At 44.3% G+C, this 24,771-nt stretch overlaps 1 protein-coding gene across 1 annotated transcript; it reads right to left on the reverse strand.

Annotated features, from left to right (window-relative positions):
- Positions 1-134: 134 nt before the first annotated feature.
- Positions 135-15,672, reverse strand: LOC109867311 (protein-glutamine gamma-glutamyltransferase 2). Its single transcript, XM_020456412.2, has 13 exons — positions 15,005-15,672; positions 13,860-14,030; positions 13,462-13,692; positions 12,957-13,075; positions 12,308-12,436; positions 9,563-9,740; positions 9,243-9,381; positions 9,032-9,135; positions 8,660-8,902; positions 8,199-8,465; positions 7,797-7,957; positions 6,140-6,276; positions 135-591 (listed from the first exon to the last, which is right to left on the reverse strand). Exons 1-13 carry the CDS (start codon positions 15,018-15,020, stop codon positions 432-434), a joined length of 2,055 nt encoding a protein of 684 aa, XP_020312001.1. The 5' UTR covers positions 15,021-15,672; the 3' UTR covers positions 135-431.
- Positions 15,673-24,771: the final 9,099 nt, after the last annotated feature.

A 24,771-nucleotide genomic window follows, 5' to 3' on the forward strand; every position in this document is an offset into this window, starting at 1 on the left:
ATAAACACTGAAATATTTACTACACAACAAACAAGTATAAAAAATCAAAAAATCAAAAGGAATGACACAAACTAAAACGCACCCTAAGGCAAAGCAAAAAATATGTTTTATGATCTCTTTAAAATACATGTCCACAGTTTTGGCCCCCTCAGGTTCTCTGGCAGGCTATTCCAGAGGCTGGGGGCATAATAACTAAAGGCTGCCTCCATGCTTCTTGGTCCTAGGCAATATGTGCTTCTAAATAGTGTGCTATATAGTTTTGGATTTAGAGGCCCACCTTTCTTTGCTAATCTTAACTACTTTGGACAAGGTAAAAAAATAAAATAATAATAATATGACAAACCAAACTGTTATTTTGCACCTCACTTTTATATTGCATTCACAGGGATATGTTTACATGTAAAAAATATACCTATGAAATATATACGTTCTTAATTCACAGTTAATCTGTCTCGCACAATCAAAGTGGCAATCCCCTTAACATCCCTCAGTCTGTCTGCATCAAAGTCAACCATCAGTTTTCTCAGGCCAGCACGGGTGGGCTTGAAGGACAACTTGACCTTCACATCTTCCCCTGGGCCAATGTTGGCTCTGTAGGAGAAAATAAAGCATGGTTCTCTTAACTCAGCCTTGGTATGATCCTCGAATGTAAATTGTGGTTCAAATCAAAGTATTTTCCACATGCACCGAATACAACAAGTACAGATTTTACAGTGAAATGCTTACTTACAAGCCCTTAACCAACAGTGCAGTTCAAGAATAAGAAAGTATTTACCAAGTAGACTAAAATAAAAAGTGATAATAAGTAACACAATAACGAGAATATATACAGGGGGCACCAGTACTGAGTCAGGGTACAGGCTAGTTGAGGTAATCTGTACATGTAGGTGGGGGCGAAGTGACTATGCATAGGTAACAAACAAACAGCGAGTATTTTTTATTTTATTTAACCAGGTAGGCCATTTACAACTGCGACCTGGCCAAGATAAAGCAAAGCAGTGCGACACAAACAACACAGTTACACATGGAATAAACAAACGTACAGTCAATAACAATAGAAAAAAGTCTATATACAGTGTCTGCAAATGGCGAGAGGAGGTAAGGCAATAAATAGGCCATAGTGGCAAAGTAATTACAATTTTGCAAATGAACACTGCAGTGATAGATGTGCAAGTAGAAATACTGGTGTGCAAATGAGCAAAAAAGTAAATAAAAACTGTGGGGATGAGGTAGGTAAATTGGATGGGCTATTTACAGATGGGCTGTGTACAGCTGCAGCGATCGGTTAGCTGCTCAGATAGCTGATGTTTAATGTTAGTGAAGGATATAAGTCTCCAACTGCAGTGATTTTTGCAAATAGTTCCAGTCATTGGCAGCAGAGAACTGGAAGGAACGGTGGCCAAAGGATTCGAAAGGGTCAATGATCTGTTTATTAACTTGGCTTTCAAAGACTTTAGAAAGGCAGGGCAGGATGGATATAGGTCTGTAACAGTTTGGGTCTAGAGTGTCACCCAATTTGAAGAGAGGTATGACCGCGGCAGCTTTCCAATCTTTAGGGATCTCGGACGATATGAAAGAGAGGTTGAACAGACTGTTAATGGGGGTTGCAACAATGGCGGCGGATAATTTTAGAAAGAGAGGGTCCAGATTGTGAAGCCCAGCTGATTTGTCCAGGTTTTGCAGCTCTTTTAGGACATCTGCTATCTGGATTTGGGTGAAGGAGAAGCTGGAGAGGCTTGGGCAAGTAGCTGCGGGGGTGCAGAGCTGTTGGCCAGGGTTGGGGTATCCAGGAGGAAAGCATGGCCAGCCATAGAGAAATGCTTATTGAAATTCTCGATTATTGTGGATTTCTCGGTGGTGACAGTGTTTCCTAGCCTCAGTGCAGTGGGCATCTGGGAGGTGCTATTGTTCTCCATGGACTTTACAGTGTCCCAAAAGTTTTTGGAGTTAGAGCTACAGGATGCAAATTTCTGTTTGAAAAAGCTAGCCTTTGCTTTCCTGACTGACTGCATGTATTGGTTCCTGACTTCCCTGAAAAGTTGCATATCGTAGGGACTATTCGATGCTAATGCAGACCGCCACAGGATGTTTTTGTGCTGGTCGAGGGCAGTCAGGTCTGGAGTGAACCAAGGGCTATATCTGTTCCTAGTTCAATTTTTTTTAAAGGGACATGCTTATTTAAAATGGTGAGGAAATTACTTTACGAGCAGCAGTGGTGGGGGGGGGGGGGGGTCAATGTAAATCATCCGGTTGCGATTTTTATGAATTGTTCAGCAGTCTAATGGCTTGGGGGTAGAAGCTGTTGACTTGGCACTCCGGTACCACTTGCCATGCGGTATCAGAGAAAACAAACTATAACTTGGGTGACTGGAGCCTTGGGTGACTGGAGTCTGCTACTACACTATGTGTTACTATGTGCTACTACAGTATGTATTACTATGTGCTACTACACTATGTGTTACTATGTGCTACTACAGTATGTGTTACTATGTGCTACTACAGTATGTACTGCTATGTGCTCCTACACTATGTGTTACTATGTGCTACTACACTGTGCTGCTATTTGCTACTACAGTATGTGTTTCTATGTGCTGCTACACTATGCGTTACTATGTGCTCCTATGTGCTGCTACACTATGCGCTGCTACACTATGCGCTGCTACACTATGTGCTGCTATGTGCTGCTACACTATGTGCTGCTATGCGCTGCTACACTATGTGCTGCCTCACTATGTGCTGCTATGCGCTTCTACACTATGTGCTGCTACACTATGTGCTGCTACACTATGTGCTGCTATGCGCTGCTACACTATGTGCTGCTACACTATGTGCTGCCAAGTGCTGCTATGCGCTGCTACACTATGTGCTGCTACACTATGTGCTGCTATGTGCTGCTACACTATGTGCTGCTATGCGCTGCTACACTATGTGCTGCCTCACTATGTGCTGCTATGCGCTTCTACACTATGTGCTGCTACACTATGTGCTGCTACACTATGTGCTGCTATGCGCTGCTACACTATGTGCTCCTACACTATGTGCTGCTATGTGCTGCTACACTATGCGCTGCTACACTATGTGCTGCTACACTATGTGCTGCTATGCGCTGCTACACTATGCGCTGCTACACTATGTGCTGCTACACTATGTGCTGCTACACTATGGGGGCTATACTCGGCCCTGTCTCAGGATGGTAAGTTGGTGGTTGAAGATATCCCTCTAGTGGTGTGGGGGCTGTGCTTTGGCAAAGTGGGTGGGGTTATATCCTTCCTGTTTGGCCCTGTCCGGGGGTGTCCTCGGATGGGTCCACAGTGTCTCCTGACCCCTCCTGTCTCAGCCTCCAGTATTTATGCTGCAGTAGTTTATGTGTCGGGGGGCTAGGGTCAGTGTGTTATATCTGGAGTACTTCTCCTGTCCTATTCGGTGTCCTATGTGAATCTAAGTGTGCGTTCTCTAATTCTCTCCTTCTCTCTCTCGGAGGACCTGAGCCCTAGGACCATGCCCCAGGATTACCTGACATGATGACTCCTTGCTGTCCCCAGTCCACCTGGCCGTGCTGCTGCTCCAGTTTCAACTGTTCTGCCTTCTTATTATTCGAACATGCTGATCATTTATGAACATTTGAACATCTTGGCCATGTTCTGTTTTAATCTCCACCCGGCACAGCCAGAAGAGGACTGGCCACCCCACATATGCTCTCTCTAATTCTCTCTTTTTTTTTCTCTCTCTCGGAGGACCTGAGCCCTAGGACCATGCCCCAGGACTACCTGACATGATGACTCCTTGCTGTCCCCAGTTCATCTGACTGTGCTGCTGCTCCAGTTTCAACTGTTCTGCCTTATTATTATACGACCATGCTGGTCATTTATGAACATTTGAACATCTTGGCCATGTTCTGTTATAATCTCCACCCGGCACAGCCAGAAGAGGACTGGCCACCCCACATAGCCTGGTTCCTCTCTAGGTTTCTTCCTAGGTTTTGGCCTTTCTAGGGAGTTTTTCCTAGCCACTGTGCTTCTACACCTGCATTGCTTGCTGTTTGGGGTTTTAGGCTGGGTTTCTGTACAGCACTTTGAGATATCAGCTGATGTACGAAGGGCTATATAAATACATTTGATTTGATTTGATGTGTGCTGCTATGCGCTGCTACACTATGTGCTGCTACACTATGTGCTACTATGCGCTGCTACACTATGTGCTGCTACACTATGTGCTGCTATGCGCTGCTACACTGTGCTGCTACACTATGTGCTGCTATGCGCTGCTACACTATGTGCTGCTATGCGTTGCTACACTATGTGCTGCTACACTGTGTTACTACACTATGTGTTACTATGTGCTGCTACACTATGCTGCTACACTGTTACTATGTGTTACTACACTATGTGCTGCTACACTGTGTTACTATGTGCTGCTACACTATGTGCTGCTACACTGTGCTGCTACACTGTGTTACTACACTATGTGCTGCTACACTATGTGTTATTACACTGTGTTACTATGTGTTACTACACTATGTGCTCCTACACTGTGTTACTACACTATGTGCTGCTACACTATGTGCTGCTACACTATGTGTTACTATGTGCTCCTACACTATGTGTTACTACACTATGTGCTCCTACACTATGTGCTCCTACACTATGTGTTACTATGTGTTGCTATACTATGTGCTCCTACACTATGTGTTACTATGTGCTGCTACACTATGTGCTGCTACACTATGTGTTACTACACTATGTCTTACTATGTGTTACTACACTATGTCTTACTATGTGTTACTACACTATGTCTTACTATGTGTTACTACACTATGTGCTCCTACACTATGTGTTACTACACTATGTGCTGCTACACTATGTGCTGCTACACTATGTGTTACTACACTATGTGCTCCTACACTATGTGTTACTATGTGCTGCTACACTATGTGCTGCTACACTATGTGCTGCTACACTATGTGTTACTACTATGTGCTGCTACACTGTGTTACTACACTATGTGTTGCTACACTATGTGCTGCTACACTATGTGCTGCTACACTATGTGCTGCTACACTGTGTTGCTACACTATGTGCTGCTACACTATGTGCTGCTACACTATGTGTTGCTACACTATGTGTTACTACACTATGTGCTGCTACACTATGTGCTCCTACACTATGTGTTACTATGTGCTGCTCCACTGTGTTACTACACTGTGCTGCTACAGTATGTGCTACAATGTGCTGTTACACTATGTGCTACTACAGTATGTTCTACTACACTATGTGCTACTACACTGTGTTACTACACTATGTGCTGATATGTGCTACTACACTATGTGCTACTACGTGCTGCTATGACAGTGTGCCATAGCATGTTTTTTTTTAATCACACTTGAACAATATGAGATGACTGACCAAAAGATGAGGTAGGCTTGGTTCATCCAGCAAGAATGATGTTTTTTGTTAGGTTCTTTCTTAGCAAAACAGTCTGGATCATGATTTAATAATAAATCACAGTCTGAACATTCAAAGAATGTTCAATGTACCCCAGCCTCACGTCAATGACGGGCAGAGAAATAATCCTGTGTTTAGTCTGAGGGTTTATGTTTACATTGGCGTCTCCTGTTGGAGGTTATGTGTGGTAACATTTGGCTTGTGGTCCGGGAGAGCCATGTTGGGCTGATAGGTTAGTCGTCTTTGGCCTGGCAAAAGGAGGGTATGTCTGGCTCTCTTTCTTTGTCTTTGGGGGCGGTGGAGTGAGAGAAAAGCAGATCTTGTTCTTTATAGTCTGACCACATTGCAAGAGTATGTCCTTGCTGAGGAATTTACCATGGCAGCTAAGAGCTCTCTGAGCTGCTGTCCTAAATCTGCTGCTGCACAGGGTGTGGAATCTTTAAAGAGCCCAGACAGATTTGTACCTTGTCAGCTCGGGGATTTGAACTTGCAACCTTTCGGTTACTAGTCCAACACTCTAACCACAAGGCTACCCTGCCGCCCCTCTATGCTTAAATAGCACTTTACACCTCTATACTTACAGTAATAACATGGCTGTAATACTGATGTAACATTCTCTCTGAACACACTTATTGGCAAACATGCTGACAGTCAATGAAGAATGTGTCCCCTCACATACAACACACAGAGATACTTACGGTGCTTGGAGCTCCCGTGGTGCAGTCAGACCTGCCCCCTCCACTGTGAACATTCCCCCTCTCAGGGTGATAGGCAGGGGATTGGTGAAGCTGATGTGTGCAATTAATTTCCGAGATACAACTGCATCTCCCACTACCTGAAGCAAGAAAATGGACAGTGCAGGCATCATCAGAGGATTATTTCAGTATACAGTGCCTTGCGAAAGTATTCGGCCCCCTTGAACTTTGCGACCTTTTGCCACATTTCAGGCTTCAAACATAAAGATATAAAACTTTTTTTTTTTGTGAAGAATCAACAACAAGTGGGACACAATCATGAAGTGGAACGACATTTATTGGATATTTCAAACTTTTTTAACAAATCAAAAACTGAAAAATTGGACGTGCAAAATTATTCAGCCCCCTTAATTTAATACTTTGTAACGCCACCTTTTGCTGCGATTACAGCTGTAAGTCGCTTGGGGTATGTCTCTATCAGTTTTGCACATCGAGAGACTGAAATTTTTTCCCTGTCCCTGCTGAAGAAAAGCAGGCCCAAACCATGATGCTGCCACCACCATGTTTGACAGTGGGGATAGTGTGTTCAGGGTGATGAGCTGTGTTGCTTTTACGCCAAACATAACGTTTTGCATTGTTGCCAAAAAGTTCAATTTTGGTTTCATCTGACCAGAGCACCTTCTTCCACATGTTTGGTGTGTCTCCCAGGTGGCTTGTGGCAAACTTTAAACAACACTTTTTATGGATATCTTTAAGATTTGGCTTTCTTCTTGCCACTCTTCCATAAAGGCCAGATTTGTGCAATATACGACTGATTGTTGTCCTATGGACAGAGTCTCCCACCTCAGCTGTAGATCTCTGCAGTTCATCCAGAGTGATCATGGGCCTCTTGGCTGCATCTCTGATCAGTCTTCTCCTTGTCTGAGCTGAAAGTTTAGAGGGACGGCCAGGTCTTGGTAGATTTGCAGTGGTCTGATACTCCTTCCATTTCAATATTATCGCTTGCACAGTGCTCCTTGGGATGTTTGAAGCTTGGGAAATCTTTTTGTATCCAAATCCGGCTTTAAACTTCTCCACAACAGTATCTCGGACCTGCCTGGTGTGTTCCTTGTTCTTCATGATGCTCTCTGCGCTTTTAACGGACCTCTGAGACTATCACAGTGCAGGTGCATTTATACGGAGACTTGATTACACACAGGTGGATTGTATTTATCATCATTAGTCATTTAGGTCAACATTGGATCATTCAGAGATCCTCACTGAACTTCTGGAGAGAGTTTGCTGCACTGAAAGTAAAGGGGCTGAATAATTTTGCACGCCAATTTTTCAGTTTTTGATTTGTTAAAAAAGTTTGAATTATCCAATAAATGTCGTTCCACTTTATGATTGTGTCCCACTTGTTGTTGATTCTTCACCAAAAAATACAGTTTTATATCTTTATGTTTGAAGCCTGAAATGTGGCAAAAGGTCGCAAAGTTCAAGGGGGCCGAATACTTTCGCAAGGCACTGTATCTAAAACAAGCCCCTACAGCATATTTCAACTGCTTTCCCTGCAGAAATGGCCAAACTTGACAATTGTGCAAAGTGCAAACAGTGGCACGCAATTCATCAAGCAATTATTCACCAGCTATTTACAATTATATACAGTATAGCCTAGTACCTTGACATGGAGCTGTGGCATGCTTAGTGGGATGTTGACCTCTTGCAGAATGACATCGGGCTGGCTGCTGGCCTGGAGCAGTGCTGTGACCCTGATCAGGTTATGCTCAGACACACAGGCCCCATAGTGATCGTACCGTAGACGCATCACTTCCTTATGAGCTGTGAGCATAATAGGGATGAGAGGAAAAAGTATGTTATTGTATTCTTTTCACTTCGGTGTGGTATGTTTTGCTCTGTTTACTCGGTTCCTAAAAATACAAGAAACCCAGGGATGTTGTAGGTCAGACTCACCCAGTGCAAGTAAAAAAACAAATCTAACACAGGGACTGACACCAGTTCTGAGTCTTGATTCCTCTCGCCTACGGCACCTATATGGTGTATGTGACAAGCGGAGGCCCACCTTTCTGGGCTGGCACGGTCAGGCTGGCAGTCCTCCTCTGGCACTCCCCCCTGTGAAGGCTGTTGTAGGTGACTGCGTTGGAGGTCACAGTGAGCTGGGCCGGGGTGTCCTCACCACCCACGTTGTGCACCTCCACTATCACATCAAAGTCTGTCCCCAGGATGGCCTGGGCATGTTTGATCTTCAGCTCCAGCTGCCCTGGTGCCCCATTCAGCTGCGTTATCCGACGTCCTGCCTTCTCATACACCTCACGCTCCTTCACTGAACCTGGTAGAAAGGAGGATGTCATACTGTTATATAAAATGTGTTTTTATGTTATGCGTGTGTTTATAGTAACACCGTTCCCTTGAGGTATTTGTTGTGTATAACGGTACTGTACACTGAACTTTCTGTCCGGTTCCCATCTGTGCTAATATTTAAGCAGGTGTGAATATTTGTGCTTAACGAAAGGAAGTGAATACCTTCAGGGTATTTGTAATGTTTAGTGATGTCCTCTCTGTAGTCTCCATACACACTCTTGGTGCTGATGTTTCGGCCCACAGTTTTCTGGTTGAGGGAAACCTGTGAGCGTTGGCCATCTGGGTAGACGATCCAGGTGACCAGGTCTGCGTTCACCTCAGAAAACACAAAGGCTGCATCATACTTCATCCCCACATCACCGTCCCTCACCGCCTTGACTGGACAGGGCCCACAACAGTACACCCCTAAGAGACAAGGGAACGATAGTGGGGGGATTTGAAGAGAGTGAGGTTATGAAGAACCCAATAACAGAGTTTTAAAGGAGCTTTTCCTTAGTGAGACAGACTGATCATGAATATCAAGTGGGGCCGTACCATCACTCCTCTCCTGTGGGGTGGGATCCAGAGCCTGCCACCCATCATAGCCTTTAGGAAGATCCTCCCTGTCCATCCAGGACTCCACCCAGCAATGGTAGTTCCTACACACACAAAGCATTTACAGTATTGATGTGAGGGAGGCCACTATAAAAAAAACGGATGAATGTGCTGACTTTGTCGAGACAGAAATGTAGCTTTTGAGCTTTACCAGATCATGTCCTTCCTGCCTTCAGACACACTCTCCAGCTGCTCATCGTACAGATAGTCCACATTCAGGTTGCCGTCAGTGTCATGGGCAGAGGAGTAGTTTGTAACAGGGCGAGTAGGTATGCCCAGACAGCGAAGAACTGTGGGATGATGGGTGAACGGAAGGAGCAAATAGCATATAGTCTGTCAAGAATTACAGAGCTGAATATTACTGGAGCCCTAATGAAACGTCAAAGAAAATATAGAGCCAGGGAGTGTTGGAAATTTGTAGTTGAAAAGAAAAGAGCCATCCTGTCTCAGGGCGCGGTATGTGTGCCTCACCTGTGCAGGCTACACCTGAGAACACCCAGCACTGTCCGTATCGCACCCTCTGTGCCCCGGCCTCGCGCCATCGCCTGAGGATGGCCACACTGCCGGTCCAGCGTGTGGGCGACACCCCATCGTCATACTTCCCGTCCCAGCGACCCAACACCACGCCACGGTCATCATTAGCGTTCACCTGCACAGATGTAGAGGAAGTAAGTTCATTACTGTGAGATTATTAACTAAATCAAATGTTATTAGTCACATGCACTGAATACAACAGGTGTAGACCTCGCAGTGAAATGCTTACTTACGAGCCCCTAACCAACAATGCAGTACAAATAAGAATAAGAAATAAAAGTAACAAGTAATTAAAGAGCAGCAGTAAAATAACAAAAGCGAGACTATATACAGGGGGGTACCGGTACAGAGTCAATATGCGGGGGCACCGGTTAGATTGATTGATGTAATATGTACATGTAGGTAGAGTTATTACAGTGACTATGCATAGATGATAACAACAGAGAGCAGCAGCGGTGTAAAAAGGGGGTGGGGGGCAATGCAAGTAGACTGGGTAGCCATTTGATTAGATATTCAGTAGTCTTATGGGTTGGGGGTAGAAGCTGTTTAGAAGCCTCTTGGACCTAGACTTGGCCCTCCGGAACCGCTTGCCGTGCGGTAGCAGAGAGAACAGTCTATGACTAGGGTGGCTGGAGTCTTTGGCATTTTTTAGAGCCTTCCTCTGACACCGCCTGGTATAGAGGTCTTGGATGGCAGAAAGCTTTACCCCAGTGATGTACTGGGCAGTACGCACTACCCTCTGTAAACAGTTGCCATACCAGGCAGTGATGCAACCAGCTGGTGCAGCTGTAGAACCTGGTGTGCTTGGACCATGTTAGTTTGTTGGTGATGTGGACACCAAGGAACTTGAAGCTGCTCCACTACAGGCCCGTCGAGGAGAATGGGGGTGTGCTTGATCCTCTTTCTCCTACAGTCCACAATCATCTCCTTAGTCTTGATCACGTTGAGGGAGAGTTTGTTGTCCTGGCACCACACGGCCAGGTCTCTGACCACCTCCCTATATGCGGTCTCGTCGTTGTCGGTGATCAGGCCTACCACTGTTGTGTTATCGGCAAACTTAATGATGGTGTTGTAGTCATGCCTGGCCCAGTCTTGAGTGAACAGGGAGTACACACCCCCGATGAGCCCCTGTGTTGAGGACCACCTGGGGGAAGCCCGCCAGGAAGTCCAGGATCCAGTTGCAAAGGAAGGTGTTTAGTCCCAGGGTCCATAGCTTAGTGATGAACTTTGAGGGCACTATGGTGTTGAATGCTGAGCTGTAGTCAATGAACAGCATTCTCACATAGGTGTACTCTTTTTCCAGGTGGGAAAGGGCAGTGTGGAGTGCATTAGAGATTGCATCATCTGTGGATTTGATAGGGCTGTATGCAAATTGGAGAGGGTTTAGGGTTTCTGGGATAATGGTGTTGATGTAAGCCACGACCAGCCTTTCAAAGCACTTCATGGCTATGGCAGCTCTAGCCTTTAGCTCAGTGCGGATGTTGACTGTAATCCATGGCTTCTGGTTGGGGTAGTTACGTATGGTCACTGTGGGGATGACGTCATCGATGCACTTATTGATGAAGCCAATTACTGATGTGGTGTGCTCCTCAATGCCATTGGAAGAATCCCGGAACATATTCCAGTCTGTGCAAGCAAAACAGTCCTGTAGCTTAGCGTCTGCTTCATCTGACCATTTTTTTACTGATCGAGTCACTGGTGCTTCCTGCTTGAATTTTTGCTTGTAAGCAGGAATCAGGAGGATAGAATTATGGTAAGATTTGCCAAATGGAGGGCGGGGGAGAGCTTTGTGTGCATCTCTGTGTGTGGACTAAAGGTGGTCCAGAATTTTTTTCCTTCTGGTTGCACATTTAACATGCTGATAGAAATTTGGTGAGTACTATTTAAGTTTCCATGCATTAAAGTCCACGGCCACTAGGAGCGCCGCCACTGGGTGAGCGTTTTCCTGTTTGCTTATGGCGGAATACAGCTCATTGAGTGCGCTCTTACTGCCAGCCTCAGTCTGTGGTGGTATGTAAGATAGCTACAGAAATACAGAAAACTCTCTTGGTAAATATTGTGGTCTACAGCTTATGTATCTCAGGTGAGCAAAACCTCAAGACTTGCTTAGATATTGTGCACCAGCTGTTATTTACAAAATACATAGTCCGCCACCCCTTGTCTTACCAGACGCCGCTGTTCTAACCTGCCGATACAACGTATAACCAGCCAGCTGTATGTTGATAATGTTGTCGTTCAGCCACGACTCCGTGAAGCATAGGATATTGCAGTTTTGAATGTCCCGTTGGTAGTTTAATCTTCTGCGTAGGTCATCAATTTTATTTTCCAAAGATTGCACGTTTGCTAGCAGAATGGAAGGCAGAGGGAGTTTATTCGACCTCCCGCACCTTTTTCTCCGCCTTAACGCAAATGATGGGGATCTGTGCCTGTTCCCGGGAAAGCAGTATACCATTCACGTCGGACTCGTTAAAGGAAAAAATTATTCTGCCAGTATCACAGTTCTGATAAGAGATGGTAGCAGAAATATAATGTACAAAATAAAAAAATTAAAAATATAAAAAACAAACGCAAATTTAAAAAAATAACACAATTGGATAGGAACACGTAAAATGTCAGCCATCTTCTCCGGCGCCATCTATTCCCCTAGATGTAGAAATAATTACTTTATATGGTGAACCTTACCATTGCAGTAATTGTCCTGCTCACATACACTGGATCTGCTCGGTTGGCTGTGTCAATCTCTGGGTTTTTCAGTGCAGCAGGTGAATTGTTCAGGATTTCAAAACAGATATCCACCACATCTTGTTCAAACTATGAAAAATGATATGTTAAAATATTATGAGAACACATTGAGCTCATTATGAGGTATGCACATCTCAAACCAGTGACTGTGAATATGTACTTTCCTCCTCACTAGATGGAGACAATCAACCATGCAGGCTGTCTGTCCGTCTCTCAATGTCTATGTGACTATGTCTCTCTCTCTGAAATGAGACAAACCCTGGATTTTCACATAGCCAGGGTAGAAATGCCTTACATCCACCAAAGACATTTCTTCAGCCAGCTGAGGCACTGTGACAATTCACACAGGCCACCATCAAGCCATCAGACTCACCAGAAACTACTGGCTGCCAACACCCTCCCACATGCCCTGTTGTTTATCTTTCTGTTTGAAAAAATGCCTCAGCTAGAACAGTGATTTAGGCAACACAACACTGAGTTCTTGTTCTCAGTGGATCGATGGGTTGTGATCAAAAGATTTGCACTCTATATATCAATTTTGTCTCAGGTGGGTTAGCTGTCCATCCTTCAGAGGTGTGCTGTTTGCTACCTGTCCAAAGTTCCAGGGCAGTGAGGAGATCTGGTCCCAGGAGCCCTGGTAAAGGAGGCCATTTTCATTCAGGATGTATTCCTCTAGCAGCTCCTCATCAGGGAGGTACACAGAGTCAGCTGGGGGGGGGGGAGAAAAACAAAGACCCAGCAGAGGAAAGACTGAGTGAGAAAACATATGGGGCAACAGCAATCATATTGATTTGATATTGTATCACATAACTGACAGCTTTCTCTTCACCAACTTTGACATTAATCTATCCCTTCGAATAATTACATGTTGAGCTCAAACTTATTTAAAAGTAAACACAGGGGGAGACAGACTGAGACAAACACACAGAAGTAGAAGTTGAGTCCCCTGACTCAGACCTCCAAAGAGTGCAAAAGTAATGAATACCGATGACACCTTCCTGAGCCCTTATTGGTTCCCCTCACCAAAAGAGCAAATAAAACAGGGCCGTTTCAACTGATTCTACTAATTTATGTGTTTATGTGTCAGAGCTCACCTTTGCACCAGGGATTGAAGAGCAGGTAGAAGGTCTCTGGTGTGGTCTGCTCCAGGATGTGTCCATCAGGGGAGAGGAGCAGCAATGTCACGCTGTAGATTCCCACAGGGGTGTCAGCTGGGCTGTGGACCGTCAGCAGCACCTCATTCTGAGCCCTCTGCTGGCGGAACCACCACTTGTCACTGCCAGCACGGGCATCCAAAACCTTCACCACCACCCCACTCTCCTTACCTAAACACGCAAACAAACAAAAACTCATATACAGTCAGTCAAAGCTATTTTACCAGACCATTTTCGTTTTATATCTGTCAATCATAACTGACTCCTCCTCCCACTGTGCAATAGTGTCCAATCTATAGCTGACTCAAGCTTATGGTCCTTGGCATTGAGTTGCTCACCCAGATGCAGGATCATGGCTAGTTTGTGGTTAGGGGGCAGGGGTGTGAAGCACTGCAGAGCGAGGGAGAAGGACTGCCCCCTACGAACCAGCAGCCTTTCCAGGTCCATTTCCCCTGTACGATGGGCATGGTTGTTCACCTGGCAACGCAGGTCCATTCCCATGAATACACCTGGAACACAATAAAAGGAAGAACATAGGGCCCAGTCACTTCTACTGTGTAGTTAGGAATAATGAGTTCATGAGGGAATCTTGGCGGTAACCAGGCCATACAGTAATTAGTAGATATTCATATTTCTAGACAGATCTCTATTTTATTCATATCAATCGCAATGGTCCCATGTTGCACAAGTCATCAATTGGAGCCTGACTATCGTTATGAGTCACCAAGTCAAGGACCCCACTTCATATTTATAGAAGCAACTGTATGTAGGCAACTCCATTTAAGCATGATGTACTGTGTGAAAACATTAGAGATTGAGATTTTGGCAATCAATATGTTTTTTTACTTATTTTTATACAGTGTCAGATGTACTCGTGGATACCATTTTTATGTAGCATACCCTAAGGTATCTGTAGACTTCCAGTCATTGCGCTGATTATACCCACTGGGCATAGACGTCAGTTCAACATGTAGTTTTGATTTACATTTGGTTGAGTTGTCAACTGACATGAATTCAACGTGAAATCCACAAAACATTTCATCATGTTATTGGATTTAGGTTAAAAGTTGTGTGAAAAAAATATGAAATGCCCTTAAGTTGATTACTTTTTGCTAATCTATTTTGGCAGGAAATCTTGTGTGCCATGGACTTATAACACATACAGAGACAGACCAACTTTTTCCACTAGGAGAAACACTGATCTACTGTATATTCGGTATAAATTTAGAAATATATACATTTCAGGATAAACTTTCAGATAGCACATCTGCCCATCCTCATATTTTTATGAATAGTGCATACACGCCTATATTGGTCTCGTACTCTCCTGGTATGCATTGCTTAAATTAGAATGAGGGATCTCGACACACTGCTGTGAATTCATACGGCAGCACAGTTGATTTATATGGTAGCACATTTTTCACAGATATGGAAACTGCAAGTAATATTTGAAAAAGCAGTGTGATAATGATAAATCACTCACCGTTTTGGTCAGCCATTTTCCAGTCTTTGTTGTGAATATCTCCTCCTTTTCTTCTCTGCCGTGTTACCTCCTTTTATGATAAGTTTGACTCCTCTTGTGCCTTTTCAAACAGCCCTGAAGGTGTATGCCTCACTTTTCTACCACTGTCCCCACCAGGACCCCGTATTTATACTGGAGAGGAATGGCCCCATTCCTGTGCTCCAACACACGCTCACACACACCTCCTATTCACTATCCTTTCTGACCTCTGACATCACACTCTGTGGAGATCCAGAACAAAGGTGTGCTCACAGTCAGTCTCTCTGTGTGTGTGTGTTCATCATGCGCGCCCATGTGTGTCTCTGCCTACTTCAATATTTTACTTCAATACTGAAAAAAGGATGAGAGCCCAGGTATTTACTATAGTTTGTGTCAGCCGTCTGCCCCTCTGATACAAGTTCAGACACTGGGTTTTTTGTTCAGCAGATGGGTTCAGGGAATAGGGCACACTTTGACTAATCCAGCAGTATTGCAGTAAATGTTTTGCATCATATACAATTTCCTGTTTCACAGTCTCTATGGCACGTACATGGGCACTTTTTTCTTTCTGGATGGGCCAGTCACAACTTAGAGAACAAACAAGTTGAATATGTTTACAGCATGATATACTACTTAAGAGGGAAAATATGATTTTGTTCCAGGGTTTTACTTCATATGTATTGTTGTCCAGGACATTTACTGGAGCTCGGTCCATTTTTCCTTGCACATGGTATAGCAATTTAATCAACATAATATATGCTTCATCATTTGTTAAGTCATCTAGACTGGAGACGTGTCCCAATGTTGAAGAATACTAGTGAAAGCAGAAGGGTTATTTCTACTGAAATGTATGGTATTGAAATATACTTTATTTAACCTGGTAGGCCAGTTGAGAACAAGTTCTCATTAACAACTGCAACCTGGCCAAGATAAAGCAAAGCGGAAAAAAACACAGAGTTACAACATGGGATAAACAAACGTACAGTCAACAACACAATAGAAAATCTGTATACAGTGTGTGCAAATTAAGTAAGGAGGTAAGGCAATATATAGGCCATAGTGGAAAAGTAATTACAATTGAGTGGAGTGATAGATGTGTGGAGTGGAGTGATAGATGTGCAGATGAGGATGTGCAAGTAGAAATACTGGTGTGCAAAAGAGCAGAAAAAACAAATATGGGGAAAAGATAGGTAGTAGATTGGATGGGCTATTTACAGATGGGCTGTGTACAGCTGCAGCGATCGGTAAGCTGCTCTGACAGCCGATGCTTGAAGTTAGTGAGGGAGATATAAGTCTCCAACTTCAGCAATTTTTGCAATTTGTTCCAGTCATTGGCAGTAGATAACTGGAAGGAAGGCGGCCAAAGGAAGTGTTGGCTTTGGGGATGACCAGTAAAATCTACCTGCGGAGCGTGTGCTACGGGTGGGTGTTGCTATGGTGACCAGTGAGCTGAGATAAGGCAGAGCTTTACCTAGCAAAAACTTATAGATGACCTGGAGCCAGTGGGTTTGGCAGCGAATATGTAGCGAGGACCAGCCAACAAGAGCATACAGTTCGCAGTGGTGGGTGGTACAGTGCCTTGCGAAAGTATTCGGCCCCCTTGAACTTTGCGACCTTTTGCCACATTTCAGGCTTCAAACATAAAGATATAAAACTGTATTTTTTTGTGAAGAATCAACAACAAGTGGGACACAATCATGAAGTGGAACGACATTTATTGGATATTTCAAACTTTTTTAACAAATCAAAAACTGAAAAATTGGACGTGCAAAATTATTCAGCCCCCTTAATTTAATACTTTGTAACGCCACCTTTTGCTGCGATTACAGCTGTAAGTCGCTTGGGGTATGTCTCTATCAGTTTTGCACATCGAGAGACTGAAATTTTTTCCCATTCCTCCTTGCAAAACAGCTCGAGCTCAGTGAGGTTGGATGGAGAGCATTTGTGAACAGCAGTTTTCAGTTCTTTCCACAGATTCTCGATTGGATTCAGGTCTGGACTTTGACTTGGCCATTCTAACACCTGGATATGTTTATTTTTGAAACATTCCATTGTAGATTTTGCTTTATGTTTTGGATCATTGTCTTGTTGGAAGACAAATCTCCGTCCCAGTCTCAGGTCTTTTGCAGACTCCATCAGGTTTTCTTCCAGAATGGTCCTGTATTTGGCTCCATCCATCTTCCCATCAATTTGAACCATCTTCCCTGTCCCTGCTGAAGAAAAGCAGGCCCTAACCATGATGCTGCCACCACCATGTTTGACAGTGGGGATAGTGTGTTCAGGGTGATGAGCTGTGTTGCTTTTACGCCAAACATAACGTTTTGCATTGTTGCCAAAAAGTTCAATTTTGGTTTCATCTGACCAGAGCACCTTCTTCCACATGTTTGGTGTGTCTCCCAGGTGGCTTGTGGCAAACTTTAAATGACACTTTTTATGGATATCTTTAAGAAATGGCTTTCTTCTTGCCACTCTTCCATAAAGGCCAGATTTGTGCAATATACGACTGATTGTTGTCCTATGGACAGAGTCTCCCACCTCAGCTGTAGATCTCTGCAGTTCATCCAGAGTGATCATGGGCCTCTTGGCTGCATCTCTGATCAGTCTTCTCCTTGTATGAGCTGAAAGTTTAGAGGGATGGCCAGGTCTTGGTAGATTTGCAGTGGTCTGATATTCCTTCCATTTCAATATTATCGCTTGCACAGTGCTCCTTGGGATGTTTAAAGCTTGGGAAATCTTTTTGTATCCAAATCCGGCTTTAAACTTCTTCACAACAGTATCTCGGACCTGCTTGGTGTGTTCCTTGTTCTTCATGACGTTCTCTGCGCTTTTAACGGACCTCTGAGACTATCACAGTGCAGGTGCATTTATACGGAGACTTGATTACACACAGGTGGATTGTATTTATCATCATTAGTCATTTAGGTCAACATTGGATCATTCAGAGATCCTCACTGAACTTCTGGAGAGAGTTTGCTGCACTGAAAGTAAAGGGGCTGAATAATTTTGCACGCCCAATTTTTCAGTTTTTGAGTTGTTAAAAAAGTTTGAAATATCCAATAAATGTCGTTCCACTTCATGATTGTGTCCCACTTGTTGTTGATTCTTCACAAAAAAATACAGTTTTATATATTTATGTTTGAAGCCTGAAATGTGGCAAAAGGTCGCAAAGTTCAAGGGGGCCGAATACTTTCGCAAGGCACTGTATATGGGGCTTTGGTGACAAAACAGATGGCACTGTGATAGACTGCATCCAATTTGCTGAGTAGAGTGTTGGAGGCTATTTTGTAAATGACATCGCCAAAGTCGAGGATCGGCAGGATAGTCAGTTTTACGAGGGTATGTTTAGCAGCATGAATGAAGGAGGCTTTGTTGAGAAATAGGAAGTCGGTTCTAGATTTAATTTTGGATTGGAGATGTTTAATATGAGTCTGGAAGGATAGTTTACAGTAGCCAGACACCTAGGTATTTTTAGTTGTCCACATATTCTAAGTCAGAAGCGTCCAGAGTAATGATGCTAGTGGGTGCGGGCAGCGATCGGTTGAAGCGCATGCATTTAGTTTTACTAGCGTTTAAGAGCAGTTGGAGGCCATGGAAGGAGTGTTGTATGGCATTGAAGCGGAGAAGGTACTGTGGGATTCGAGATGGTCGGTGAGCTGTTGATTGACTTGGCTTTCAAAGACTTTAGAAAGGTAGGGCAGGATGGATATAGGTCTGTAACAGTTTGGGTCTAGAGTGTGTCTACGGCAGCTTTCCAATCTTTAGGAATCTCAGACGATATAAAAGAGAGGTGGAACAGACTGGTAATATTGGTTGCGACAATGGCGGTGGATAATTTTAGGAAGAGAGGGTCCAGATTGTGAAGCCCAGCTGATTTGTAGGGATCCAGATTCTCTTTCAGGACATCCGCTATCTGGATTTGGGTGAAGGAGAAGCGGGGGGGGGGGGGGGGACTGACTACATCAATGACATGTCATGAGGGTCAACTCCCAAAGTTCAAGTCGAGTATCATGTTATATTTGTGAGACTCGATTTAAATCCAAGTCATGGGATTCAAGTCCACAATTCTATTACTAATATAGCTACAATACAGTAATAGATCATAAATACAAGTACTTTCTGAGTGTGTACATGCTCAACTATCAGCAGATATTAGGCTATGTGAAGTTACAATTTGTGAGAATTGGAATGATGAATGTGTAAGAGGTATGTGTGTTTGCCAGCCGGACCGTGTATAACAAAGTCATAATCCCATAGGGGAGTAAGGAGACACACCAAAAGGGATACAATATGAGGGATCTTTCTTCATCACCATGACAGCATCATACCCTCTTGCTACAGTGTGTGACATATTTAGTTAACTCTCAGTGACTATAAATAATAAAGAGGCCTCTGGTATTTCCTGAGTGGAAAGAGGAAGGAACAATAACCTCTCAAATAATTTTGATGGAAGCAGATTATCACCATGCTGTTACATTGCTTGGGTGGTGCTTGCTTTTGCTGACACACAGAAGCCCCTCTGTCCAGCTTACACAGGGGGCAAACAAGTGTGTCAAACACTAAACTGAGGAATGCTGTGACAGTCAGGTTTCGGGAAAATGGCCCACAGGACTTCTTCCTCATAGCACCTATGTGACAAGCTTCTTGACAGTTGACCAGTATGACAAGTCACACTATGTCTCTCTCTTCTTGGGAGCTCAGGGAGGATATGAGAACAAGATGACAGGCTGTAAAGGTCAAGTCTGGGGTAGAGTGATGATTTACAAGAAAATATTTTTATACACTTTTTCGTAAGAGGTTAGGTGAACTTACGCAGCAGAATTAACGTAGCAGGTTAGGAGACTGAGGTTAAGGTTAGGAAAAGGGTTAGAGTTAGCGAAATTGCTATCCTCACCTGCTACGAAAATCACAGCGTATCGAAAGGGGGGTGAAAGTGTGTGTCCTGATGATATACAGTCAGCCAGAAGGCTGAGGTATCAGCCAAGTTTGAATAAAATAACCACTGATCCGAATGTCCACACAGGGAGAGTTACTCTCCACAGACTGCCACTGAAATAATAAGCATCTTTCATCCTCTTCTTCACGCTTGTGCCAATGCTGAGACATAAATACTCTCTTCCTGACAGAGCGGGTGCATTTTTGGAACATAGCCAGTCCTACCTGGGGACTGAGGCAGCATTGCTGCATGTGGGCTGGCTATGTACTGTAAATCAAGTACAATTTTATTGGTCACATATACATATTTAGCAGAGGTTATTGTGGGTGTATAGACACAGCAGGGCAGGGACAGCCCAGATCAGGGGTCTCCAATCCTGCTCCTGGAGAGTTACAGTCCTGTAGGTTTTCGCTCCAAACCCAGTTGTAATTAACCTGGTACAGTTTATCAACCAGCTAAATATTCGAATCAGGCGTGCTAGATCAGGGTTGGAGTGAAAACCTACATGATAGTAGCTCTCCAGGAAAAGGGTTGTAGAGGCCTGGCCCAGATTGAGTGACTCCCTGAAATTACACCCCATGTAAGTCATGAATCCCCTCTTTCACTACACAACGTAGAAGGACAGTGAATCAGACACCTCAGTCAACATGTACACAGACTCTGAACAAGAGATTTAGAGCTGTCTGTGGTCTTCAGGAGGTCTTGTTCTTGATCCTTCCTTCTCCTGCGGAGGCAGCTGTAACACTTGGTGTGCAGACATCTCCATCAACACAGGCTGTGTGCTGCAGTGATGCCAGGAGGAAGTCACAGAATGGAGACAGAAACTTCTGCCCAGTGCTCACCCCCTCCACAGTAAAAACACTGTCCTGGGCTTCCTTCCAGCATTCAGAACAGCAGTGTGTGTGTGGAGCGAGACACCCTCCCGACGGACCTGCACCGAGAGAAACCATGCCAAAAGGACCTACACCCATACCCCAACCAGCTGAGACCACCCCATACAAACCCTGGCCACATCCTATATAGCCCCCCCCCCCCTGATCAGACCTATGCCCCTTCTTCCACCCCCATGGCCTCTGCAGCAAGGACCTCAACATGACAGCCGCACATATGCCAGGCCGTGAGAAGAGCAAGAGGCCCAAACCCCACTAATGCACCCCCCAAAGCCCCATCTTGCGACTTATGTATCAGATGCTCAACAAGCTCTGCTCACACCTTCTGTAATGGGCCGGGCCTAAACCACACAAAAACAACACTAGACACTATGGAACACAAAGCTTTTACTATGTCATCCTGGAATATACAAGGACTGAGGTCATCTGCCTTTGGCCTAAAGAGCAGGAACCCAGACTTCATCAAAGAAATTGGAAATACAGACATTGTCATTCTATAAAAAGCATGGTATAGAGGAGACGGAACCACTGATGACCATCCACCAAACAGGGGTATGTTAATTTGGTAGAAGACCTAACCCACTCTATTAAATTAGGCAAACCAGGAACATTTTACATCTGGCTAGAAATGAATAAGGAAATTATCCCAACAGAGGGAAATGTCCTCATGTGTGCTACCTATATCCCCCCAATAGAATCTCTATACTTTAACAATGACAGCTTCTCCATCCTAGAGGGGGAGATCAACCATTTCCAGGCCCAGGGAATGTCTCAGTCTATGATGACCTAAATGCCAGAACTGGACAAGAACCTGACACACTCAGCACACGGGAGACAAACACCTACATGGAGGTGACAATATTCCCTCCCAAATATGCCCCCCTAGACACAACTATGACAAAACAACCCACATTTGTTCACAACTCCTGCAGCTCAGTCACAAGCTGGGTCTGTACATAGTCAATGGTAGTCTTAGAGGAAACTCCTATGGTAGGTACAACTACAGCTCATTCGTTGGCAGTAATACTGTAGATTACATTATCACTGACCTCAACCCAGAGTCTCTCAGATGGTTCACGGTCAGTCCACTAACACTCCTATCAGATCACAGCAAAATCACAGTCTACCCGAACAGAACAATAATCAATCATGAGGCATCAAAGCCCAGGGAAATGTACAATATTAAGAAATGCTGTAGATCAAATCAAATTGTATTTGTCACATGTGCCAAATACAACAGCAGTAGACCTTACAGTAAAATGCTTACTTACAAGCCAACAATGCAGTTAAGAAAAATACATAAAAAAATAACAAATAAAGTAACAAATAATTCAAGAGCAGCTGTTACGGCTCTCGTTGGGAGAAGGAGACCAAGGCGCAGAGGGGTAGGCGTACATCGTAATTTTATTGAGGACACCAAACAAAATAACAAAGACAAAAAACGAAAGCGCACAGTTCTGTCTGGCTAAGACACTAAACAGAAAACAAGATCCCACAAAACCCAAACGGAAAATGACAACTTATATATGATCCCCAATCAGAGACAATAGACAGCTGCCTCTGATTGGGAACCACACTCGGCCAAAACAAAGAAATAGAAAACAGACTTTCCCACCTGAGTCACACCCTGACCTAACCAAACATAGAGAATAATAAGGATCTCTAAGGTCAGGGCGTGACAGCAGCAGTAAAATAACAATAGCGAGACTATATACAGGGGGTACCGGTACAGAGTCAATGTTCGGGGGCACCGGTTAGTCGAGGTAATATATACATGTGGGTAGAGTTATTAAAGTGACTATGCATAGATAATAACAGAGAGTAACAGGAGCATAAAAGAGGGGGGCAAAGCAAGTAGAATGGGTAGCCATTTGTATAGATGTTCAGTAGTCTTATGGCTTGAGGGTAGAAGCTGTTTAGAAGCCTCTTGGACCTAGACTTGGCCCTCCGGTACCGCTTGCCGTGCAGTAGCAGAGAGAACAGTCTATGACTAGGGTGGCTGGAGTCTTCAACAATTGTTAGGGCCTTCCTCTGACACCGCCTGGTATAGAGATTCTGAATGGCAGGAAGTTTGGCCCCAGCGATGTACTGGGCAGTACGCACTACCCTCTGTAGTGCCTTGCAGTCGGAGGCCAAGCAGTTGCAATAGCAGGCAGTGATGCTCTTGATGGTGCAGCTGTTTGAGGATCTGAGGACCCATGCCAAATATTTTCAGTCTCCTGAGGGGGAATAGGTTTGGTGTGCCCTCTTCACAACTGCCTTGGTATGCTTGGACCATGTTAGTTTGTTGGCGATGTGGACGCCAAGGAACTTGAAGCTCTCAGCCTGCTCCACTAAAGCCCCGTCAATTAGAATGGTGGCATGCTCGGTCCTCCTTTTCCTGCAGTTCACAATCATCTCCTTAGTCTTGATCACGTTGAGGGAGAGGTTGTTGTCCTGGCACCACACAGCTAGGTCTCTGACCTCCTCCTTATATGCTGTCTCGTCGTTGTTGGTGATCATTGGCAAACTTAACAATGGTTTTGGAGTCATGCCTGGCCATGCAGTCATGAGTGAACAGGGAGTACAGGAGGGGACTGAGCACACACCCCTGAGGGGCCCCCGTGTTAAGGATCAGCGTGATGGATGTGTTGTTACCTACCTTTACCACCTGGGGGTGGCCCGTCAGGAAGTCCAGGATCCAGTTGCAGAGGGAGGTGTTTAGTCTCAGGGTCCTTAGTTTAGTGATGAGATTTGAGGGCACTATGGTGTTGAATGCAGAGCTGTAGTCAATGAATAACATTCTCAAATAGGTGTTTATTTTGTCCAGGTGTGAAAGGGCAGTGTGGAGTGCAATAGAGATTGCATCATTTTTGGATCTGTTGAGGCGGTATGCAAATTGGAGGGAGTCTAGGGTTTCTGGGATAATGGTGAGCCATGACCAGCCTTTCAAAGCACTTCATGGCTACAGATGTGAGTGCTATGGGTCGGTAGTCGTTTAGGCAGGTTACCTTGGTGTACTTGGGCACAGGGACTATGGTGGTCTGCTTGAAACATTTTGGTATTACAGACTCAGACAGGGAGAATTTGAACAGCGCATACTCGGGGTACATACTCGGGGTACACATCCTAGTAATCCCTCTGGCCCTGCGGCAGTGTGAATGTTGACCTGTTTAAAAGTCTTACTCACATCCACTGCGGACAGCGTGATCATACAGTCGTCCGGAACAGCTGGTGCTCTCATGCATGTTTCAGTGCTACTTGCCTCTAAGCGAGCATATAAGTCATTTAGAGATGAGAGCTGCATTGCTTACTGTTTGGGGTTTTAGGCTGGGTTTCTGTACAAGTACTTTGTGACATGTGCTTATGTGAAAAAGGCTTTAGAAATTGGATTGATTCATTCATGTCTAGCAGAGAGAGGGAGAAATATCATAGAAAGTTAATCATAAACCCGGACGGGCCCAACACGAATCAATTCTTAGAATATTAGGCACGTTTTCAAATAACCTTTTTAGGGGGTAGGATAATTACAGAGGCAATTTGAATTAACTCAATTTTTACGTGGCAAACAGTGAAAATAATGTTTCATGCCACAAGAGGTACCAAATCCTGGAAAATGGGTTAAGGAACGAAACTGAGAGGTGCCTGATCCTGTTCCGGCAGAACCGGCTCAAATTAAGCAGTGCGACAGACGACTGACCAATGCTGATGGGAAAAATATTTTTAAGACGAAATATCGCTTAACAAGTAGCAGTGCTACATTGTTATTTCCCAGTTCAACAAACAAATAAATGCTTTGAGAATTGCACATAGCTTCCAAGGTGTCTCGCCTGACGGAGGAGAAATTAAGAAGATCAAGCTTGCTAGTCACTTAATGTTATTCAAGAGTTTGAAACCACGTGCTAACGTCAGCTAGCTAGCTAATAATTATATGCTAGCTAGCTGCT

Source organism: Oncorhynchus kisutch, linkage group LG22, assembly GCF_002021735.2.
Source record: "Oncorhynchus kisutch isolate 150728-3 linkage group LG22, Okis_V2, whole genome shotgun sequence".
Classification (NCBI taxonomy): Eukaryota; Metazoa; Chordata; class Actinopteri; order Salmoniformes; family Salmonidae; genus Oncorhynchus; species Oncorhynchus kisutch.